The 23384-nt window shown below is 46.1% G+C and overlaps 1 protein-coding gene across 1 annotated transcript; it reads right to left on the reverse strand.

The window, feature by feature from the left end:
- Window positions 1-12360: 12360 nt before the first annotated feature.
- Window positions 12361-21544, reverse strand: LOC123056785 (ARF guanine-nucleotide exchange factor GNOM). The gene is made up of 3 exons (XM_044480058.1): window positions 21383-21544; window positions 16395-17312; window positions 12361-16041 (listed from the first exon to the last, which is right to left on the reverse strand). Exons 1-3 carry the CDS (start codon window positions 21542-21544, stop codon window positions 12529-12531), a joined length of 4593 nt encoding a protein of 1530 aa, XP_044335993.1. The 3' UTR covers window positions 12361-12528.
- Window positions 21545-23384: the final 1840 nt, after the last annotated feature.

Below are 23384 nucleotides of genomic sequence, written 5' to 3' on the forward strand. Positions count from 1 at the left end.
TTCTTTCTTTGCACTCATTAATGGAAATTCGCATGGATTTGAGAGACTCATTGATATCATGCTTAGGTGGAATAGATCTAAGTTTCAAAGAATCAACATCAAGAGAAATTCTATCAACGTTCCTAGCCAACTCATCAATCTTAAGCAATTTTTCTTCAATCAAAGCATTAAAATTCTTTTGCGAAGTAATAAATTCTTTAATATTAGATTCAAAATCAGAGGGCATCTTATTATAATTTGCATAAGAATTTTTGTAGGAATTACCATAATTATTAGAGGGATTACTAGGATAAGGCCTAGGATTGAAATTTCCTCTATATGCGTTGTTACCAAAATTGTTCCTACCAACAAAATTCACATCCATAGATTCATTATTATTCTTAATCAAAGTAGACAAGGGCATATCATTAGGATTATAAGAAACACTCTTACTAGCAAATAATTTCATAATTTCATCCATGTTTCCACTCAAAACATTAATTTCTTCTATCGCATGCACCTTTTTATTAGTAGGTCTTTCAATATGTCATTGAGAATAATTAACCATAATATTATCTAGGAGTTTAGTAGCTTATCCTAAAGTGATTTTCATAAAAGTGTCTCCCGCAGCCGAATCTAAAAGATTTCTAGAAGCAAAATTCAATCCGGCATAAAAATTTCGTATAATCATCCACAAATTTAAACCATGAGTAGGGCAATTACGTATCATTAGTTTCATTCTCTCCCAAGCTTGTGCAACATGTTCATGATCAAGTTTCTTAAAATTCATAATGTCGTTTCTAAGAGAGATGATCTTAGCGGGAGGAAAATACTTAGAGATAAAAGCATCTTTGTACTTGTTCCATGAATCAATACTATTTTTAGGCAAAGACGAAAAACAACATTTAGCACGATCTCTAAGCGAAAAAGAAAATAGCTTCAATTTAACAATATCATTATACACATCTTTCTTCTTTTGCATATCACACAAATCAACGAAGCTATTTAGATGGGTAGCGGCATCTTCACTAGGAAGGCCGGAAAACGGATCTTTTATGACAAGATTCAGCAAAGCAGTATTAATTTCACAAGATTCAGCATCGGTAAGAGGAGCAATCGGATTGCTAATAAAATCATTGTTGTTGGTATTGGTGAAGTCACATAATTTAGTGTTATCTTGAGCCATCGTGACAAAATAAGCAAACTAACACACAAGCAAACAAAAAGCAAGCGGGCAAAAAGAGGCAAATAGAGAAAGAAAGGGAGGATAGAGAGAGAGAGAGAGGGCGAATAAAACGACAAGAGTGAACTGGGGGAGAGGAAAACGAGAGGCAAATGACAAATAATGTAATGCGGGAGATAAGGGTATGTGATGGGTACTTGGTATATTGACTTTTGCGTAGACCTCTCCGGCAACGGTGCCAGAAATCCTTCTTGCTACCTCTTGAGCACTACGTTGGTTTTGCTCGAAGAGAAAGGGATGATGCAGCAAACTGGCGTAAGTATTTCCCTCATTTTTTGAGAACCAAGGTATCAATCCAGTAGGAGGCTACGCGCGAGTCCCTCGCACCTGCACAAAATAAATAAATCCTCGCAACCAATGCGATAAGGGGTTGTCAATCCCTACACGGCCACTTACGAGAGTGAGATCTGATAGATATGATAAGATAATATTTTTGGTATTTTTGTGATAAAGATGCAAAGTAAAATAAAAGCAAAGTAAAAAAGCAAAGGAAATAACTAAGTATTGGGAGATTAATATGATGAAGATAGACCTGGGGGCCATAGGTTTCACTAGTGGCTTCTCTCGAGAGCATGAGTATTATACGGTGGGTGAACAAATTACTGTTGAGCAATTGACAGAATTGAGCATAGTTATGAAAATATCTAGGTATGATCATGTATATAGGCATCACGTCCGAGACAAGTAGACCGACTTCTGCCTGCATCTACTACTATTACTCCACTCATCAACCACTATCCAGCATGCATCTAGAGTATTAAGTTAATGAAAACAGAGTAACGCCTTAAGCAAGATGACATGATGTAGAGGGATAAACTCATGCAATATGATGAAAACCCCATCTTGTTATCCTCGATGGCAACAATACAATACGTGCCTTGCTGCCCCTACTATCACTGGGAAAGGACACCGCAAGATTGAACCCAAAGCTAAGCAATTCTCCTATTGCAAGAAAGATCAATCTAGTAGGCCAAACCAAACTGATAATTCAAAGAGATTTGCAAAGATAACCAATCATACATAAAAGAATTCAGAGAAGATTCAAATATTGTTCATAGATAGATTTGATCATAAACCCACAATTCATCGGTCTCAACAAACACACTGCAAAAAGAAGATTACATCGAATAGATCTCCACAAGAGAGAGCGAGAACATTGTATTGAGATCCAAAAAGAGAGAAGACGCCATCTAGCTACTAACTATGGACCCATAGGTCTGAGGTGAACTACTCACACTTCATCGAAGGGGCTATGGTGTTGATGTAGAAGCCCTCCGTGATCGATGCCCCCTCCGGCGGAGCTCCGGAACAGGCCCCAAGATGGGATCTCGTGGATACAGAAAGTTGCGGCGGTGGAATTAGGGTTTTGGCTCCGTATCTGATCGTTTGGGGGTACGTAGGTACATATAGGAGGAAGAAATACGTCAGTGGAGCAATAGGGGGCCCACGAGGGTGGAGGGCGCGCCTGGGGGGGGGGGGTAAGCGCGCCTCTACCTCGTGGCCTCCTCTTTTGTGTCTTGACGTAGGGTCCAAGTCTCCTAGGTCTTGTTCGTTGAGGAAATCACGTTCCTGAATGTTTCATTTCGTTTGGACTCCGTTTGATATTCCTTTTTTTCGAAACCCTAAAACAGACAAAAAACAGCAATTCTGGGCTGGGCCTCCGGTTAATAGGTTAGGCCCAAAAATAATATAAAAATGGATAATAAAGACCAATAATATCTAAAACAGTAGATAATATAGCATGAAGCGATCAAAAATTATTAGATATGTTAAAAACGTATCACACCTCTGTTCCATGGTCACCATCAAGCACGCTTTCACGTGACTGCGAGAGTGTTGCCTTGTCTTACCTGCCCCTATGAAGTTGAACCTGAAGCGGCCATGGAGTATGATCTCTCCCCAGCCAACTGGAACGACGAGTACGTGTTGTGGTGCATCGGGGCGTGGTGAGTAGGATGGCAAGGAGCGACAAAGGCGGTTCCGGTTTAAGGCGGAGGCGGGACTGAAAATATCGATGTTGTTAGGGCAGTGCTCTAATGATGAGTTGTGACCGACAAGGAAAAGGTCGTCGAAGAGAAACACGTCATACACGCACCGCCAAAGGCCCTAGGCACTTAGGCAGTGCTGGCTGCATCGGTAAGGCCTCCATGAGGGCTCGTGTATGGAGACAACCAGTATCATCACCGCGTGGATTGCCTCATGTTCCTCATACCCGAGCTTGCTGATTTCGTGGTTTTAGGGACTGGTGATGTGAAGAAACTTGGTGCCACGGCCCAGACTCTTGTGCCTCCTCCTAACGGGCTACGAGGATGACAACTGCCTCCCTCAGACTCAATGGCTTCGGTGACCACTGACGGCGACGTGTGTCGTGTCCCGCTTTGAGCCCCAGTAGGTTACGGCAAAAATGACAAATCTAACCCATGGAGAAAACTATTTTATAAACTAAACTGTGTTTAAAAAAATTTCACCTAGCTAACCCTTTTATATAGCGCCCGACATCTAAGCGTTACACTACACTGTGCAGCGTCTAACTCTCAGGCGTTACACATGCCGTTTTTACAATAAAAAAAACCCGCATGCAAGTGGGCCATGCGCCCTTGATTTATTCTTCAATACAACAAAGTGAATTTTGAGGACAAGTTCAATGACCGCCGATGAATCCTACTCTAATGCTGGCATTCTTTACATGGTAATACATATCTCATTTATATTATAAAGATCACTGTACAAGTTATGTAGACATCGACCTGACAAAACTAAAAAGATAGTAGAACGCTAGCCTTTACCCAAAGAAACATCAGCCAAGAAAAAGAAAAATAATCAAGACTGAAGAATTCCCTGAACTTGACACCAGCACCCGTCAGCTTCCTCCGGCACCACCACAACAGCCATCAAAGAAAAAAAAGACAGATCACCTCCTATCCCAAGCTCGACGCTGATATGCAGCTTTCCAGACCTCCAAGGTGGCTAGCCATTGCCGTTGAATGAATCAGACCAGGGCAACACCCTAGACACGCCATCGCTGCCCCCCTGCACAATTAAGACGTCGGAGGACGAAACCATACCTACATGCCACGAACAACGAACCCAACACACGATCCACCATCTTCCAAATGCTGCCGATGCAGACCATAATCTGCATCCACTCCTAGACTACCTCCCAAACTCTACGCTGACGCTGGAGCAAACGTTATCGCGACGGCGAAGCCTGAGGGCATAAGTCCACCACAAGGATGTCGTTACGGCCGCGCCATCCTTACTTGAACGGGCTAATCTTCAAATCCAACCCCAACCATAGAGCGGATCGCCTCATCGGCGAAGGATCTGAATAATATTTATTTAGCATCGTCATCGCCGCCGAAGCCAAAACGATGAACAAACAAAAAACCTAAGCTATTTGAGCCTAAAACAATACACACGCATGGATTCGGCGACCCCCTCACGACCGACGACCTCGTTCGTCGCTGGAGGGGAGCCGCCTGCCCTCCGGCAAGCAGGAAGGAAGTTCTCCAGCGGAAGAAAGAAAACGAGCGCGCCGATTCGGGTCACTCTACTGCTGTCCTGTTGGCACATGCGTGGACAGTCATCGGTCAAACGCTATGCCACGCAGGCAGAATACGGGGACCAAAGCGTACGCAGTGAGGTGGCTTTCATGACCAGTGACCGAAGTGAAATTTAGGAGCGAGTCCAGCGACCTCCGGTGAATTTATCTCGAGGACGATGATGGGCCGCCAAGTGGGTGCTTGCACGTGCATTCTTGCTTATAGAAACGAAAAGGACGAGTGTTTGGGCCCCGGCCGATGTGGCGTGGCCTCGCCTTCTTTGGTCTGTCGGTCTCCTCCCATTTCTGCTACCTGCATGCATTTCCTCAACAAAAAAATTACTACCTGCATGCATTCGCCTATCATGTTCCAGCAGACGGTGCAGCTGCAAACTTGCAAGTTGCAACCAGGTGGGCCGGAGCATGTGGGGCGCTCGGGCACGTACGCACGCACGAGTTCACCGGCGCGTGACTTTGGTCGGAGGCCAGGCCGCTCTCGGTTACTGTGCGCGGTGGTAGCTCCGGGCTGTTAGGATTTAATCAATTACTTGATTAAAGATTAATCCCTGCATTAATCCCCCACGTACGGTTGCCAGTTTGACAACCGACATGGCGGTTCCTCGCATCTCTCCGAACAGACGCCTCCCACAACTCGTGTCTTTTCCCATTGTATAAATATGTACTCCATCATGACTAAAGAGTATACTTGAATCACTTTGCCTTGTCTCTCGTTCTACTCGAAACACGTTATCAGCACGAGGTTGGTGGATCACAAGGTAGTCATATGGATCACAAGGTAGTCATATGGATCTACTGCCTACGCAGATTATCAATGACTGCTGATACAGCCTATATTTTGTCATTTTGACATTATGATTGCTTTACAAAGTGCTCTTCCATACATTTTACTAAGTCATAACATAAGGCATTAGGAGTGAGTATCTACTGATTTCATCAGATTATACTCCCTAGTGTTGCGAGATCTACTCCCTATCTTCAAGATGTCATACTTAGCAATTTGAGATTCATATTAATGGTTTCAAGATAACTTCTTGAAATACCCATTGATTTTGCTAAGTTCATTACAACATCAACCATGATGGTTTTTAATTTACTAGATGTAAATTAATTATCTCTGGTTTACCCATAGAGGTAACATATGACAATAAAGTTTGAGGCATTCGTCCTCAATGGTTACCACTGCCCTATCTGGGCCATCGACATCATGATCGCTCTTGTGTCTCGTGGAATAATGTGTGCAATCCAAGACCGTAGGATTCACCTCTGGTCGGGATCACACCGCTAACAGAAAAATATGTTGCCTTATAAATCTTAAGGCATTATATCGAAGCAGATCTCAACATCTGGTTATTCTGTATCAGCTATTCCTGGGATGTAAAGAATCTCAAGGGCAAAGGTTTGAATCTCACTTCATCCCTTCAACATGACTATCAGCAGTCATGGGACCCTATGAGCACGGAGAACATGAAGGTTGAATATGCACCAACTAACATGTTTGAAGACTTCGTCTAGTCTCTCAATCTCCTGAGTGGTCAACGCAATTTATGTCCATTTACGATGTTCTAATAAGAACATAAGTATTGTTGTCATCATATATTGTATATCACAATATATTGTATCAGCACTTTGGTACAAATACATTTGTATGTATTCTATATATCTGAGTGATTTTTATATTGAAAATCTTCATGTCTATATATAGATTTTTACGGGGGTCAATCTGATGAAAGATGATTTGTGCCTTGTGGACATATGCACCACGAACTCTATACTCAGGGAAGTAAAATGTTTCCACTCTCGTTGGGAGAAAAGGAGATATTTTAAAATCGCTAGACGCGATGAGGTATTTGTTGGCTCAACTCGAGTCATATTTACTATCCCTGTGGGTATTCGAGTAACTTAAGGATGTTTTATTGCTTCCCGGTTAAACTCGTATCCTACTAAACTATGGAGGTATCCGTCAAAATAGTTTCCGTAGCGAAACTTATGATGACAACAAAGAGAAATAACTTCTCTTTACCATATACAAAGGATATGGCAAGCACATTCTCTGTGTATCATCTGGATTGTACTACACATACGACACAACCCCGTAGCACATGTGGTGTACGAAATAGTTTTCCCGAGTGTCTTGTACATGACAACTTGGCATACTCGTCTTGGTCATCGAGACATTGGGTTGAAACCGAAACTATCAGCAATTCCAATAGTTTATGATTATTATGATGCTAAATTCTAACAACATTTGGATTTTATGTGCACTATAAGTGACACAGGGAAGCTAATTTTAAGGCTCGCACACCTTAAAGTCTACGCTGAACCACTCAGACTCCTTGAATGCATCAAGTTGAGGTAAGTGGCTCTTCCCATCCATTGACTAGACTATTTAGGCATTCCATGGTTCTAAAAGACATATCTACATGATGGTCTTAATGTGTGCTTTATTCACACGAAACCATTGACTCATTATCCTGACATCGATTTCAAGCAATCGAATGGATAACATTGCCGAATTCTTCTTGAGTGCCTTCCTATGGCCCTCAGATTGAAGTTTAGCAATTTGTCCTAATGTCTACACTCAAAATGGTTTGGTAGAATCCTTTATCCAAAGAGTTAAGCTCATTGCATTATCTTTACTTTGGAATTGCAACTTACCAACTTTACGTTGGAGTCATGCAGTTTTACACGCTCATGACCAAACTGCATAATATTATTCCCCTCTATCTTTGATACGTGGAAATCTACCAAGTATTTCCTATCTGCGATAATTCGGTTACACACCGATATCATCACCCCGACATACATCATTGGCCCCTCAACATATAGCTGGGATCTATGTGAGGAATAACTGTATTATCGTCAATACCTCAAGCCCCTCACATGGGGAGTTATTCAAGGCCAGTATGTTGTTTCAATGAGGAATATTTCCAGGCATTAGGGGGAGAATTCAAGTACCATAAAGAATGCCAGGAAATTAGTGGAATGTTCAACACATTTCTTCCTCATATCCACGTACTCAAAGAGCTGAACCATGCGTTCAGAAGATTTGCAACATATTGCAAATAACCTGCCAGATTTATTTACTGACTATAAAGGTGTCACACAATCCTACAATCCTGCAAAAGTACGCCTGAAAGAGTGGAGGTACCAACAAAATCCACTCCACTCCCCGTTCAAAGCAACAGGGGGAGATGTATGGAAGAAGTACATCAGGATTCAGCTTCTCGCAAGTAAGGATATCAAGGCCTGTGAATCAGTAAATGCAAGTCAACTTCACGTTGGCAGGCACCTAATGGGTAGTATACACCCAGTGGACGGGAAACCTCCACCAACCCAGGTCATAGTGCACATAATGACCGGGACATCGGAATACCGGACTCAATCGCATTGGGAAATCGCAAGCAGTCACCATGGGTAACGATATTTCCATCAACTATATATTGATATATAGATTCTGGAGAATCATATAACCGGAAGTCTACAATTGTTAACATACATTTCTCAACTAGATTGCAAAAACCTTTCAAATGATTCAGATCCAAAGACCATGGCCATGGCAAAGTGTGAACAACACTCGGACTGAACTCAAGCAAAGGGTATAATCTAGGTAGAATTGATCTTGCTCAATAATGGGAAGGTATTCATAAGTAATACCTACACCAGTTTTTTTCTGGAAACAGAATTGAGAACAACGAGGTGGTGAAACAAAGAGCAAGTATTGTAGCACAAGGGTTTACGCAGATACCCAACTATTCTCCAGAGGTGGAATCTCTTTCCGATAACTTATATCATTGGCAGTACAAATCATCTATCTCTGCAGTGGATAGATTAGTGATCACATATCCATGTGGCTCGCTAGATTCAGACATATATGATTGATTTCCAATGGAATCTCAATTCTGAATCGAAATACAAAATGCAACATACATTGTGTAAAAATCAATAAGTCACCATATGACTTATTGTTGTCGGTATATTTGGTACAACCGACTTAGTGAGTTCCTTTCCACAAGGATTACTCCTACAATGATGGTTATCCATGTTTGTTTGTCATGCACAGTGATTACTCCTGCAATGACGATACATGTAATCATCTAAACGACGGAGTTTAAATGAAGGTTTTGGGTAAAACCAAGATACCGCTCGTTACTACTTGAGCACCTTCACTCATACATATACTATGATGTCTATATCCATAATATATTGGAGAAATTTATTGTGGACAAATCTTATCCATCCATAACTCTCATGGTAGTTCATTCTCTAGACGTAGAGAATGATCTATTTAGACCAAGAGATGATGGAAATGAGATATTGGGACTCAATGTTCCATAATGCCATTGGATCCACCAAACACAATTGGTTGGTACTCAAGAATATCTTTCGATATCTCCAAGGCATCAAACATCTTGTCCTGATTTTCCAGTTTCACAGAAATGTGAACACCAATATTATTGGATACATCGATCAGATCCCCACTATGTCAGATCGTAAACAAGCTTAGTGTTCCTACTAGGCGTGGTAGCCCTCTCGTGAAGAGTCTTCGAGACAGACCTCATGGCTACATCCACCAACTATTATCTCAACGATAATGTTTCTTCTGTTGCCCGGATGCAAACAAGTTACATAATAAGCAATATCACTATATTGCATATCTTGCAAGTCAAATCATGCAACTGATTTGTTCACAAAGTCTCTACCAACTTTTACATTTCAGGAATGTGTACATGGAATTGGTATATGACGACTTTGGAATATGCAAGAATCAGGGGGAGTATCTTCCTGAATTGTTCCTGTTCAAAGCATCATATTATACTCTTTTTTCCTTCATGAGTTTACTATACAGGTCTCATAAAGGTTTTTAATGAGGTAATATCAACATGAGATCATATGTCATACTTTCTGTTTTTCCCCACCGGGGTTTTCGGGAAAGTATATATGACATATTTATTATCCTCTAAACTCTATGAGTTTTCTCGTATTGAGTTAAAAGAGACAATGACCATTATATGTTGTACCATTTTTTTCTTATTTTTTCCACTGGGTTTGAAGGAGTTTTAGCAACATATCAAACTCTATACTCCTCATATTTTTTTCACAGAGTTTTTGAAGGAGACTTTATCAAGATGATGGATATACGAAAGGACAAGCAGTAATTAGGGGGAGTGTTAGGATTTAATCAATTACTTGATTAAAGATTAATCCCTGCATTAATCCCCCACGTACGGTTGCCAGTTTGACAACCGACATGGCGGTTCCTCGCGTCTCTCCGAACAGACGCCTCCCACAACTCGTGTCTTTTCCCATTGTATAAATATGTACTCCATCATGACTAAAGAGTATACTTGAATCACTTTGCCTTGTCTCTCGTTCTACTCGAAACACGGGCCAGCCCGCACGCGGGTGCGCCACCACACGTCCACGGCAACTTTTGGCACGGCCGACCGGGAAGCGAGCCCCAACTCGCTCGCTCAACTGGTCTCTGCATGCCAAACCGGGGGCGTGAATGTGATGTGACGTGAACTCGACCCGATGCGCACCGGTGGATGTGAAAGTTATCTCAAATCTCACCTTGCCTTGTCAAGCCTTTTGATTGATGACAAGACAGCACGAGTGTGCTAGTCTAGAGTAACTCTTCCTTCTTTAATTTATCGTTGCGACGTTGCTGCGTCTCGCTCCCCGATCACTCATGAGTCTGCCCTTCAATCCCGAATCCAACGGCTGACACAAACTAGTACAGTACTCCTAGAGAGACAGAGGGGGGCTCGCGTCGCGTGGCAGGCGCGCTCGTGATCGAATCTTTTGGTCTTGGTCCAGTGCACGCACGGCCATGGGCACACTGGTCACTCTCTAGCTCACTCTACTGGGATAGCTTTATCTGACACGAGGAGCAGCCAACCCAACCCAACCCGGCAACCCGCGCACTCCGTCGTCCAATGCCACTCTCTGCCGCCGCTGCTGCTGCTACCACCTCCAACTCCTCTCCCTCAGCCCTCGCCGCCGACGGCTGATCCTGGTCGGGGTTCGCGCGAGGGGACAGCCGGGCAGGAGCCGCGATGAAGATCCTCGACTCGCCCCTCATGGGCGAGTTCATCGGCTACCTCAAGTCCAACTGGGGCGGCAACTCGCGGGTGAGCCAGCGCCGGCGCCGGCTGCGGCAGCTGGTGGCGATGGTGCGCGGGGTGGCGGACGCCGCCGAGGCCCGGGCCGCGGTGCGGGGCAGCTCCCTCCACCGCTGGCTGCAGCTGCTGCGGAAGGAGGCGCTGCGCGGGCAGCAGGTGCTCGACGCCACTACCGACCCCTCCGCCGTCGTCGGCTCCGCCAAGAAGTTCCTCGCGGGACTCAGGTCCCTCTTCGTCTGCAGCGCCGAGGTCGACCGCCTCACCGACGCCGTCGACGCGCTCGAGCGCCTCGCCGGCCCCGGCGCCGACCTCGACATCTTCCTGAAGGTGCTCCAGCTCGACGTCGCCATGGACGTCGACGAATACGCCGTTCCGGCCCCGGCTGGCCCCTTCTCGGCCACGCATTACGTGGACCAAGGCAGCTACGCCGTCGCCACCGCGCCGGGCGCCAAGAGGAAGCGCGCGGGGAGCTCCGGCGTCGACCAGGCCGGGGACGGCGACGGCGAGGCCGCGTCCCACTCCCACGGCCGGGGCGCCCTCGACCGCGCGTACCGGCACAAGCGCCGGGCCCTGGCGTGCAAGCGGCACACCGGCTTCTTCCCTCCGCCGGCGGGGCCAGACCGCTCCGTGGCGGTGGCGATGGCCATGGCCAGGGTGCGCCGCCGCATCGGGACGCCGAGCCTCGGGCGGCCCTTCTCCCGGATTTCCTTGGAGTGAAGTGAGGATCGAGCAGCAAGTATGCGATTTCTCGTGCATTTTCCTGCTAGAACTGCTGAAGCAGATCAAGTACCCACGTACTAGTTTCGTCCTCCTAGCTAAGCTACCTAAGGCTGGTTGTAATGAGTGGTAACATAAGTTAGTATCATGCATATGATACTACCTTTCTAATGCATAGTACTCCCTCCATTCCCTTATCCAGTGCGTATTAGTTTTTTGCTAGAATTCCACAATGTAGTGCGTGTGAGCTTCTTTGGACAGCAATTACCCTCAACTGTTCACAGGAGATGCAACCACATCCACATGCATGTGTACAGAGTGTGTGCAGGCAGGGTTTTTGTGGTCCAAAAGTACAACTCCAGGTCATGCTTTGGTTTAGGAGCTGCAAACCATGCGCACTACATATTGAACCAGAGAGAGTATCATCTATTAGTATCATAGATGTCTTTATTTATTGTCATACATGACACATAGTAGTATATAACATTTATTATGATACGGTATCATAATATGATACTCAACCATCTCTTTCTTTATTTAATCCTATGCCACCTCATCAAAACTGCCTAGTTGGCATGCATGATACTAGCTTTGATACTCCCATTACGACCAGCCTAACAGAATTGTTCAGTTAGCTTTCTACTTAGTAGTTAGCTGCTCGAGATTAAGTACCGTAGTACCACCAGTTCAACATTTATAACATGATGAAATTGATGGTGGATCAGTTTCGTTCCTTCTGGTTTGCAAGTGCCCCCTCACATTTTACTCAAACTTGACCATGAATCTGACCAGTATGAAATCCAAGTTATTTATCACAAAAAGTATACTACGAGTACATCTGAAATCATCTGCTTCTAACTATAACCTACAATTACATATTATACCCAGTAGTACAGTTTGTTCATCTAAACTGGGACCAACCTCCCCTCAGAAACTGCTGGGATATCCAACTTACTTTGTGCACTTTGTACTGCATCATCATAATCAGGGAAAACCACTGACTGAAGCGAAGGCGCAATCTTGTTAACCCGAAGCCATGTTGCTTCCCACAAACTGTTCTCCCCGACGCTGCTTGTCGTCGATAAGATCCCGCTCACTTTCATCGCCAGCAGTATGTTCTTGAGTAGCTCTGTGGCGGCCTCTTGTAACTTCTCAGTCCTGCTGCTCCCTCTTACTTTGGCTTTCATGAGCTTCTCTATCATGTCCAGTACTTCCAACCACAGCTTACTGAAACCGCTGTGTGCCGAAAGATCATTGAGTGACTGCAAGGATAGTTTGGACAACAGCTTTACGGCATGCAAGAGGGACGCCTCCATGTTTCTATAATGCTTTGGCGAGAAATTCTCCGCAATCTCTAGCAATTCATCAAGCAACTGGAAGACAATGTCGAATGACATCAACCACGCCGAAGATGGAACTGATATCCCATCAGCTACTAAGCATCTGTGCAACAATACCAGAGCATGATCCCTCACTTGTTCTCTCTGATCTGTGCACACCTTTCGTAGCGCCTGGACTAGCCGCAGCCACATCTCAGCGATTCCTTCCAGCATCCTTTCGGCCTCTCCACCAGCTTCCTTAACCTCATGTGACCAGCGTGCAAGGCAATTCACTGATTCAGCCATTAGGTTCAAAGCATGGATAGATCTTTCAGCGGACCCGAGCCGAGACCCTGCAAACTGTCTTGAGGCCTCCACTGAAAGCACAAAGTTGGCAGGTGAGAGGTGTGCCCCCTCAAACATGATGTAAATCAGGGCTTCAAAACCAGCATCGGAGGCATCTGGATGATGAGCAGTGACGCAGAGCAAGGAAATGATAGTTTGCCAACCCAGCTGAGACTTGATATGTGTTGCATTATCCTTGACAAGGCATGCGACCTTCTGGGTGATGCTCTCGCAATACGCATCAGCCACACGAGCATCAAGTTTCAAGATTAACTGAAGCGACCTCAGTAGATCATCCACGAGGTTCTCCTTATACGGAAGCAAACGCTGGCAGATGTCCAGGAGGCCAAAAACAGCTTTCTCCACCAGATTACAGGGCATTACTGTGGACTGAACAATGTGAGTTATGTGCTCATAAACATCATGCCATAAGAGGACAATCCTGTCTCTGTTGTTTAATGTGACGGCAATGATAAGCTCTAAGCAGATGACTGCATTGATTTCAACATCTATTGAGCTCGTGATCTTCTGAGGTCGGCCTGCTGCCTGAATGAGGGCTCTTGCCAGATTCAAGAGCGAGTCAGCCTGTAGGAATTTGCTCTCGGTGAAGATGGTACCTATTTGGCACTTTTTTATGGTCTCTGAAGCATTCCTCTGAGCAGCAAGTTGCTCCTCTGTTGGCTGGAACCTTGGCTCTTCAGCATCTAAATACAGTAGTTGGGTGAACCTCCCCATCAGCCCATATGTTTTCTTTGGCTCAACTTGAGAAACTTTGGTGGGCAATGAAGCAGAGAAGGACTCCTCATCATCCGCTGTATCGTTGGTGAGACAAGCAGGAAGGAGACCTATCTCATGAAATCTTAAAATGCAATCTACAATTGTCCTCCATCCTCTGTTTATGTGATCACCATGAGTCGCTGCTATAGTGAAAAGAGCCTCTGTTGCCATTCTAGCTTTGGTGTCCTCACCAAAAGCTGTTGCAGGATCATCACAGGAAGCGATCGACAAAATGGTGAACTTACCAAGTGCCACAACAAGATCATTCAGCACATCATTAAGATGATAGGATGCAGCCAGCTTTGCCACTGACAGAAACCCATCAATGCATCTTGTAAGAATCTCTTCTTGCTCAACATTATCAAAGATCACTGAGATAGCAGCAACTGTTGGCCTGGCCATGATAAGGAACATGTCATGATCAAGAAAAGGATAGGAGTGACAAGCAATGTAAGCTGATGCCCTCTTTGACTTAAACATCAGATCAGCCCAGCGGCTGAAAGACATCTCTGAGCATCCAACTCCTTGCTCGGGAATGGTTTTGATTTCATTTCGACAAATAGAATAATATAGCTCAGATAAGAATTCCCTTGGAAGATCATTCCCACCATTGATGCGGCGATTGTTCCTAATAAAATCTTCTTCTGACATCTTATTCTTAACCCGTACATTGTGTTGGTCCGTGTTGAGCAAGATTACTGAATACGACAGCACCAGGGCAGCATCCCGGTTAACGAACAATTCTGGTGACTCTTCATAGTACCTATCAGAAAAGGCCTCAAGAATCCTTTGTATCTTCTGTGATTCACCAGGCAGACGAAAGGTTTCCAAGAAGAGCCTCAAGGCAGCATCCAAGTTCAACTCCTTGAAGTCAAAGGTTCTAGAAAATTCATGAAGGACCTGAATGGAGAACTCGTCATGATTCCCCAGATAGTCCCCAAGAAGATTCTTGTCTAATCCAGGCGAGTAGCGGAAAAACAGGGCAACACTTTGTGGATCAAGTTTTTCAGGCAAGAGATGAGCAGCTTGCAGGTACTCAAAGCCCTTCCTTTTATCCCTATTAAAATGTTCAACGCCAACCATTAGCTTTCTCTTGATGCTTTTCTGCTGGTTAACAAATCTAACCCATTGATCAGGATCATTAATGTTCTCACACTTTAATTGCCAAAAGGAAAAATATTCACTTAATTCTTGCACTGACTGCTGGCAGTGCTGAGGTGAATTACCAATCCTCTCTGCTATTGCCTGAATGACAGCAACCAAACCATCCAAAGCAAGCACATTTAAAGTTGACAAGGTACTCTCCTCAGGGAATGCACTTTTGGAGAGAACATTAACCAGGTCTTCAAAAACATTAGAGCACTGTAAATCACAATCCATATTTGTATACATCTCAACCATAAAATCTTTCTGCTGGCAAAAATCCACTAGAGTCTCCAGGGCAACTTCCTGCTGCTGGTAACTAGCTCCATATCTACTCTGGGTTAGCCTAAGGATCACACACACAAAGAAAGCCTCAATTTGCAGCTTCAGTTCCCGACGTAAATGGTAGAAGAGTGTAAAAATAACACTGCATACAGTCGACAGAATCAAGGGGCTATCTGACAAGCCAAACTGCATTAGATTGCGGAACAGTTCATCTTGTACAAAAGCCAGTAGTTTTGGGTGTCTCTGTATGGACGAAGCTGACAGCTCAATAGCAGAATTGATCAACCCCAGAGCAAAGAGTGGTATATCCTCATCAAAGTCGATTGGATTCATATTTGGGTCCACCTGACTGTCTTCTGCTATGTTCAACAGAGAGCACAGAAATTGCAATATTTCTACCATGCAAGGAACCCCAAACAGCTCCATCATAGCCTCGTCTTGCACAACACCAAATTCACCTCCAACCTGATCCTGTGAGCTACTCAAGCACACAGAATCGCTCCCATTCCCCATTTCGCTAGCACTCGAAACTTCGTTCTTGCTAGCAATCTGCATAAAAACTGCTATCATGAGTGTAATGCATTTTAACTTTCTAATTGGGACATATGAGTATTGTTAGTTGTTAGTGCCAAAATGTTTCTTTCTAAATTAACTTGATAAATATCTTGACTGAAGGCCACTAAAAATTGAACTCAATATTTTTAGTTCACAGGAATGGAAAACTGAACTCAAATTCACAAGGTCAGATTACGTATGCACGTTCATTCTTTTTGGTACTAGTACTTGTACATTCATTCATCTACACTCCTATGTGAGCAGCCGCGAGTTAAATTATAATGGTATAAGTGGACGAACAACAATTTCGACGTTCTCAGTGCGCATAAGTAAGCAAATAGCAACACCTTCTGGTCTTCAACCGCGGTGGGATCAATGTCGGGCAGGCGGGCAAAGACGCACCGGACAACCTCCTGCATGGTCTGCCGGGACACGCGCTGCAGCAGCTCCCCCTTGGCGCCGGCCTGCTGCACGACGCGGAAGCAGGTGCTGACGACGTCGCAGACGTGGCGGTTGGAGAGCGCCCGCGCCGCGCGGCCACGCACGCAGGCGAGCAGCACCTGCAGCGCCCTGGCCAGGACGGCCTCCTCGGACGCCGCGTCGGTGACCTCGAAGCGGCACCCGGCGACGGCCTCCACGACGGCGGCCATGGCCCGGTCCGCGCCGGGCGCGTCGGGGCCGACGAGGTCGAGGGAGAGCACCTTGCAGAGGGACGAGAGCGCGGCGCCCGTGGCGGGCGCGCCGGCCTCGTCGGAGCGGACGACGTCGAGGAAGGGGCCGAGGAAGAGGAGCGGCTCCACGTTCCGCCACCGGCGCGGGCCCCACGTGGCCGCGGCGCGGCGGAGGGACTTGAGGCCGGCGACGAGGGGGTGGTCGAGGCGCTCCTCGTCGCCGCCGTAGCGGACGTTGCGGCGCATGATGGCGAGCACCGCGGCGACCTCCGACGCCACCACGCACGCCATGGCCGCGCGTGACCCGCTCGGCGACGGCGGCGGCATGGATCTGTGTGAGTGCGCGCGGTGTGCCGCGGTGGGGGCTACGGAAGGAGGCTCAATTTGGTGAAGGGATCTGCGGAGGGGGCGGTGATGCGTGATCGTGCAGTGTTGAAGGTTCCGTTTCTTTTCTTTGACGTTTACCCTTTTTCCAAGTCGAAGAAAGTGCACGTAGGAACTGAAATGTTCGCGTTTGGCTTCAGTCCAAGCTGTTGAGTTGACCGGTGATGCACACGTACATGTCACGTTCACGCGTGGACTTTGTGACTCGATCTATCTCTCCACTGTTCTCTTGTTCACTCCCTGCTGCGAGTACCTCTTGTAAATTTCTCCCGTATACGTCCGTTTAACGGTTTTATGTCCGGACGTGGTTCACGGACATGATACGCCAGAGAGCAATTTAACGGTAGTTACAAAGTACTCTCTTCGTTTCACAACATAGTGCGCTCACGCGTCCCGAGATCTAAGTCTGACCATAAATTTAACCAACGGAACCGATTGCGGCGGGAGCAAAAATTATACGATTGGTTAGTTGCATGTCTGGACTCCGGCAAAGCTCCCCACGTTTGTCTCCAAATTACAAGAGAATATGCGTTCGGACCGCCCCACGGATCAATACAGGACCGCGTTGGATGGATTTCGCAGTCTGAACAACACGGTCCAGATGGATATGGGCGGTTTACTGGTCCGACTTGGAGATGCCCTTAGTACCAACTCTAGAGCCCAATATATAAATGAATACACAGCAAGGTACGGATCCGCATGTTGAACCGACGGGAAAGATTTCAGGTGCATATGAGCCTGGGCTCCGAAACGAATATCTGCATATGAAACACATATTTAATTCTAGTTTCCAAATATTTTTTATTTTTCTCACCATTGTGTCATGAGAATAAATGATTTGGATAAATTAACATGTTATCCCGAAGCATTGCAATACCGCTGTACAAGATCTCGTGTCCATGTTGCCCCTTCATTAGTGGCCTTCATAAATAGGACACTATCATTTGCAAATAACAAGTGATTCACCGCATGACTCGTTGACGCCACTTTCACACCAGCATTAGCCGCACCATCCCTCGTTAGTAAGCATGATAAACCCTCCGCAACCAATAAAAATATATAAGGGGATATGGGGCACCCTTGTCAGATCTTATGGAATGGACAAAATTCTCGAGAGACGCCACCATTAAACATGACTGAGAAGGTTACTGAGATGACACACTCATAATCATCTGCACAAACCTCGGAGCGACACCAAGTTTCTTAATAATTGCTTCGTAATATCTCCATTCCACCCTGGCATATGTCTTCATCACATCTAACTTTAGAGCACAATGGAGATTGATCTTACTTTTCTTTGTTTTCTTGAAGGTAAGACACTCATAAGCTGAAATAATATTCTTGGTAATTAGACAGACATGAATGAAGGCGCATTGTTCTTGATAGATGACTTCTGGCAAAATTACCTTCAACCTGTTAGCAAGTAATCCATCCGGTCTCTATTATAAGACATTTTGAATATTTTAATATGAACTACACGCAGATTGAAATGAGTGTACAAACACACTAAAACTTGTCTATATATATTCGATTAAAAAATAGAACAACATATAATAGTGAACGGAGGGAGTATTTAGGAATCAAAATTTCCATGTCGCCTAGGTGGGAGCCTCCAATTGGATGGAGAGTTTTTTTTTTGAGAAATCCAATTGGATTTTTTTGAGACAATCTCACATGCTTGATTCATCGCCCATAATGTTTACATGAAGAAAATCAAGATTTACTGGTTGTCCTAATCATACATGACGACCAAAGTCTAAGGACAAAGCATATCTAGCGAGATTGTGAGCCTCAAAATTCGAGCTCCTAAACTCATGAACTACTTTACATGAATGGAAAAAGTTTGCACGAAGTATTATTTCATGCACTATAGCTCCATAGCCAGCCGTCGAGTTCTTCTTCACATCTTCAACCACCCTCTTGCAATCTGTAGCGATTTGAATGGAGTTCTCATATAGATCCTCAGCCGGAGATTGGCCTTCCCTTACTGCTATTGCCTCTAGTGTGCTCACATCCGTGATAAACTCAAGTTTTAAGATCGAAGCACCCAAAAAAACTCCCATGTGGTCTCGACATACTGCTCCCATAGCACCAAACTCCCCTAGCTGGGATACAGCCGCATCCACATTCATCTTTGCATGACCCTCTTGCGGAGGCATCCATGTATGTTGTCCCAAGCTAGCACGCTTCGTAACACTGCCCCCTCCTCTATCGATCATCTCCAAATCCCTCAAAAAGGAAAGTATGAAAGAGTTAGTAGTAAAAGGACTATCAAATATCTCTTCATGTATAGCTCTCCTTCTTGCTCGCCAGACTGCCAATTGAATGGGAGAGTGGTAGCAGGTCCCGAATTTTGAGGAAAGTATCGGCCCAGCCCAGTAGTCCATGGCACGGTACACGCCACATGAGAAAGTGATGACCAGATGGTGGAGTCCTCCTAATCGGCGCTTCAGCGCCAATTTTCGGCCCTAACGCCCACTAAAAGATGTCCTAGGCTGAAGCCCATTAACACTTCCATTGCTCGCCCGCCTCGTTCCGCTAGTTGCCCCGTCCTGTTTCATTCTTCTTTCAGCCAGCTGATTAGCTCGCCTTGACCGTTGACCACTGATCGTTGACCATTGATCGTTCACTTTTCTAAAAACAAAATTTGGGGATTTGTAATATGTATGCTACACTTGAAAATGTTCATGGATTTGAAAAGGTTTCACATGTTTGAAAATGAAGTTCAAAAAAGGGAAGTGTTTATACCCGGCGCACCGGCCGAACGCTCCGCCGGTTTCGCGTGCGTCGTGGGATTTTTGTGCGATCCAGCGATCGTACGCAAGCCACGTGTTCTGCCAGGCCCACCCCACCCCACCGCTGAAGCATCTTCCTTCCTTATCCTCTCACGCGTGTACCACTCATTTTTTCCCATCTCTTTCTCTGCTGCCATATCCCAGCGCCCAGCTTCTCGCCGCCGTCGAGCCGAACAACACTCCCCCTTTAATCCCAGCAATGGCCGCTAGCTGAGAAGCAAGCCAGATGCGAGGGCGTCATGCTTGGGAGGTTGGGCGAGGCTGTACGGGGGGACATCGTCGCATGCTCGACCTGTCCGACGCCGATGCTTTTTTTTATCAACGGCGGACTCCTACTGCACGACCGCGCCGCGTGCCGGAACCGGCGACGAACCATGCTGGAACCAGTCATCCGTCGTCCTGGAACCTGCGCCGGGTGGCCTGCCGACCATGGCGACTGCGCCCGGTGGTCGGCAAACGGAGACGATGATTTTTTGTTGGAATCATTGTTTTTGTTGGAAAGAGCTCCAAAATTTGCTTCCACCGTATTTTGTTATTGCTAGGTCCATTCAAGTTTTTGCTACCACCATCCTTTGTTTGCTGGAACCGGGGCTCATCTTTTCCTAATTTGCTACTACCGTGTTCTTTTTTTGCTGGATCCAGCCAACTTTTTTGCTACCACCATCCTTGTTTGCTGGAGACGAGGGGCTAGATGAGCGTGGTGACCATGGATGGCGAGGACGGGCAGCGCTGCTCCAAGCAACATTTGGCGAGGACAAGCGGCGCAGATTTTTGTGTTACATGCTACAACCGGCAATTAAAATTGCTACCACCAACGTCCTGTCTAGCTACAACCTCGTTTTGATTTTGCTGGAACCGGCTCATGTTTTTGCTTTCACCTACCCCCGCCCCAAATCTCCTCCCATGGTGTTTTTCGCTGGAACCGGCGAACGATTTTGCTACAACCGTTTTGATTTTTTGTTACTGCCTGTGTGTCGAATTCTTGCTACATCCGATCTTCATGATATGCGAGACCCAGGACTGTGTTTCTTGATGCAACCTTTTTGTCAGTTTTTTGTTACCACGGGTGTTGACGATTGCTACATTCATTCTCACGAGATGCTACATCCCTGTGTTTTTCCGATCGATTATTTTTGCTACAACCATGTTTGATTTTGCTAGAACCGAAGTCAATTTTTGCTACTTCCATCCACGGCGGCGTTGCTCGACGGCGACGATGGATTTTTGTTGCTGTATCCGTATCGGAGTTTTGCTACTACCAGAGATGTCAGTTTGCTACTAACAGAGTTTGCTAAGATGGTGGTAGACAGCGAACACAATGGTACTATGACCTTGACGGCGATGTGGAACCTGCGAGTAATATGCTGGAACCAGGTGGCCTGAATGCTTCGACCATTGCAAAATGAGCTTCAACCAGCGACTTGAAATGCTACAAGCGGCAAATTTGGTTGCTGGAACCATATATAGTTATTTTTTGCAAGTTACTTCGTCATCTCCATTGGTCCATCGACTGCGGAGATAAGCTGTAAGCAGGGGACGGCGGCGGAGCTGCAGGAAGGGGATGATGGCGGAGCTGAGCTGCAAGCGGGGGATGACGACGGAGCTGCAATCATCAACGAGGCGGGAGCTGCATCTGGTGGCGCGCATGAGGATTTTCCATGCTGGAACCGGCGAGGATTCATGCCTCCATGGATCAATTTTTGAGCGGGGAGAGGAGATTGCGTGAGGGCGGCGAGCGGTGGTGAACGTCGGCGAGCCCGGCGTGCGGTGGTGCTTCGGACTCGGTCGCCTCGCGAGGGATTATGGCGGGGGTCAATAGCGCTGCAGCCTCCTGTAGCTGATGTGCGGCGCTCGCTGAAGAAGAAGGACAAAGCGGGGGAGGCATATCCGATGGCTAGCAATCATTGGCATCGCTAGGAATCCTACGATCCTAGGTGGACCGGCCGAATCGTTTGGCCGGTGCGCCGGCGCAGAGTATCATCCTTCAAAAAAACTTTAAAAAATACGGATACAAAAAATAAAAGATCACATATTTGAAAAAATGCTAATAAGGAAAAATGTTCATGAATTCTAAAAACAAATATGAAGTTGAAACATTTGTGGATTGAAAACAAATCACAAATTAAATTGGAGGTGGGAGGAATGGTGGTGGATGACCGGCGAGTGCGTGGCGAGTTTATAGGAGGAGGGAGGCGGGCTCTGATTGGTGGACGGATGGGTGCCGCGGATCGATGTGATATCGGCCGTCCGCCGCGGGGTGCGATGGACGGCCCGGATGCGCCTTGGCGCGGATCGCTGACGTGGCGGAAAGACGATGGGCGGGGAGCTGACGGGTTTTGGCCCACGCGCGCGTATTGGAGTTTCACCGTGGCGGGAATCGGAGTTCAATTTTCGATCGACATTTTTCCTGCTGCAAAGCACTTACTACTTGTATATTTCCCCAAGGTAACGAACCATCATTGGATAGTTGAACTTCATGAGTCAACAATATACTTACTATGGAGTTAATCTACTATACATGTGGGATTCGCTCTTAATTCACGATATCATCCTCGATTTCATGACATGCAAAGCCGTCGAAGATAAATTCACAACTTTATTTGATCCCATGGAGCATGGACAGGCTTCAAATTCGACGGGTCTCGGTGTTCAGTCTCGGCATCATAGCGAAAATATTCACCGGGCTGCTCCCTCACTCCACCTTCCTTAACCCGAATTCGCAGCCTCCCCACTCGACTTTGATCATGATGAATTATGGATCGCTATCTCCCTCGCCTCCACTTACCCGTTTTGTTCCTAGGAGAATAAGTGAGAGGGGACAGGAAATAGCGCATGAAGCTGCCCTCCCTAGTGGCGCGGGTCCATGCCCTCCTCATCTCCTCTCCCGGTGAAGATCAGTGCCTCCGTGCCCTCCTCATCTCCTCTCCCGGTGAAGGTCAGTGCCTCCATGCCTTCCTCCGCCCTTGCCTACAAAGTCTGCAGATACGGCCAAACACGTACTACCTTCGTCATGGTTTACAGGTCCGTTAGGCAGTGTAGACACGTACGTGTTTACAAGGCCATTGCCTCAATCGAACGCCCCCAGGTCTGTACGTCTCCCAAAGCGTGGTTATTTCCTCTCTTAATCCCCAACCTTTAGTAAACAGATGTAGGGCAATCCATGGGAGAGGGAGCTCGCTGATCGGATGACGATGTCCATACCAGCTCATGGGAGAGAGAAAGTACTACTGATTTCCCGAAACTACATCTGCATGCACGCATGCGAGTCGAATTAGGGGGTGGAAACCAAAAGTGTTGCATGTAATAACTGCTTGCGTTGCTTTGCTAGAAAATCGTGTGCGTTGTCCATGCGTTCTGGTCGAGGTGAACTATAAACCCGGACAGAGGTAGTACCGCATAACAACCCATTCTCCTTCACTAAGTATCCCTTCATCCTGCTTAGGGCCTGTTTGGTTCTAATAAGTCAGGTAACTTAATACCAGTGACT

The sequence above is a fragment of the Triticum aestivum genome, chromosome 3A (assembly GCF_018294505.1).
Source record: "Triticum aestivum cultivar Chinese Spring chromosome 3A, IWGSC CS RefSeq v2.1, whole genome shotgun sequence".
NCBI classification, from domain to species: domain Eukaryota; kingdom Viridiplantae; phylum Streptophyta; class Magnoliopsida; order Poales; family Poaceae; genus Triticum; species Triticum aestivum.

Bases quoted from the DNA above. Each gene is read 5' to 3' on its own strand.
- LOC123056785 (XM_044480058.1), bottom strand. From the start codon at position 21,544: ATGCGCGCCACCAGATGCAGCTCCCGCCTCGTTGATGATTGCAGCTCC. The intron at 17,313-21,382 runs GTAACTTGCAAA...GTGGAGAGATAG, and splicing joins GGACCAATGGAGATGACGAA to ATCGAGTCACAAAGTCCACG. The intron at 16,042-16,394 runs GTGTTGCTATTT...GTTTTTATGCAG, and splicing joins CCGCGGTTGAAGACCAGAAG to ATTGCTAGCAAGAACGAAGT.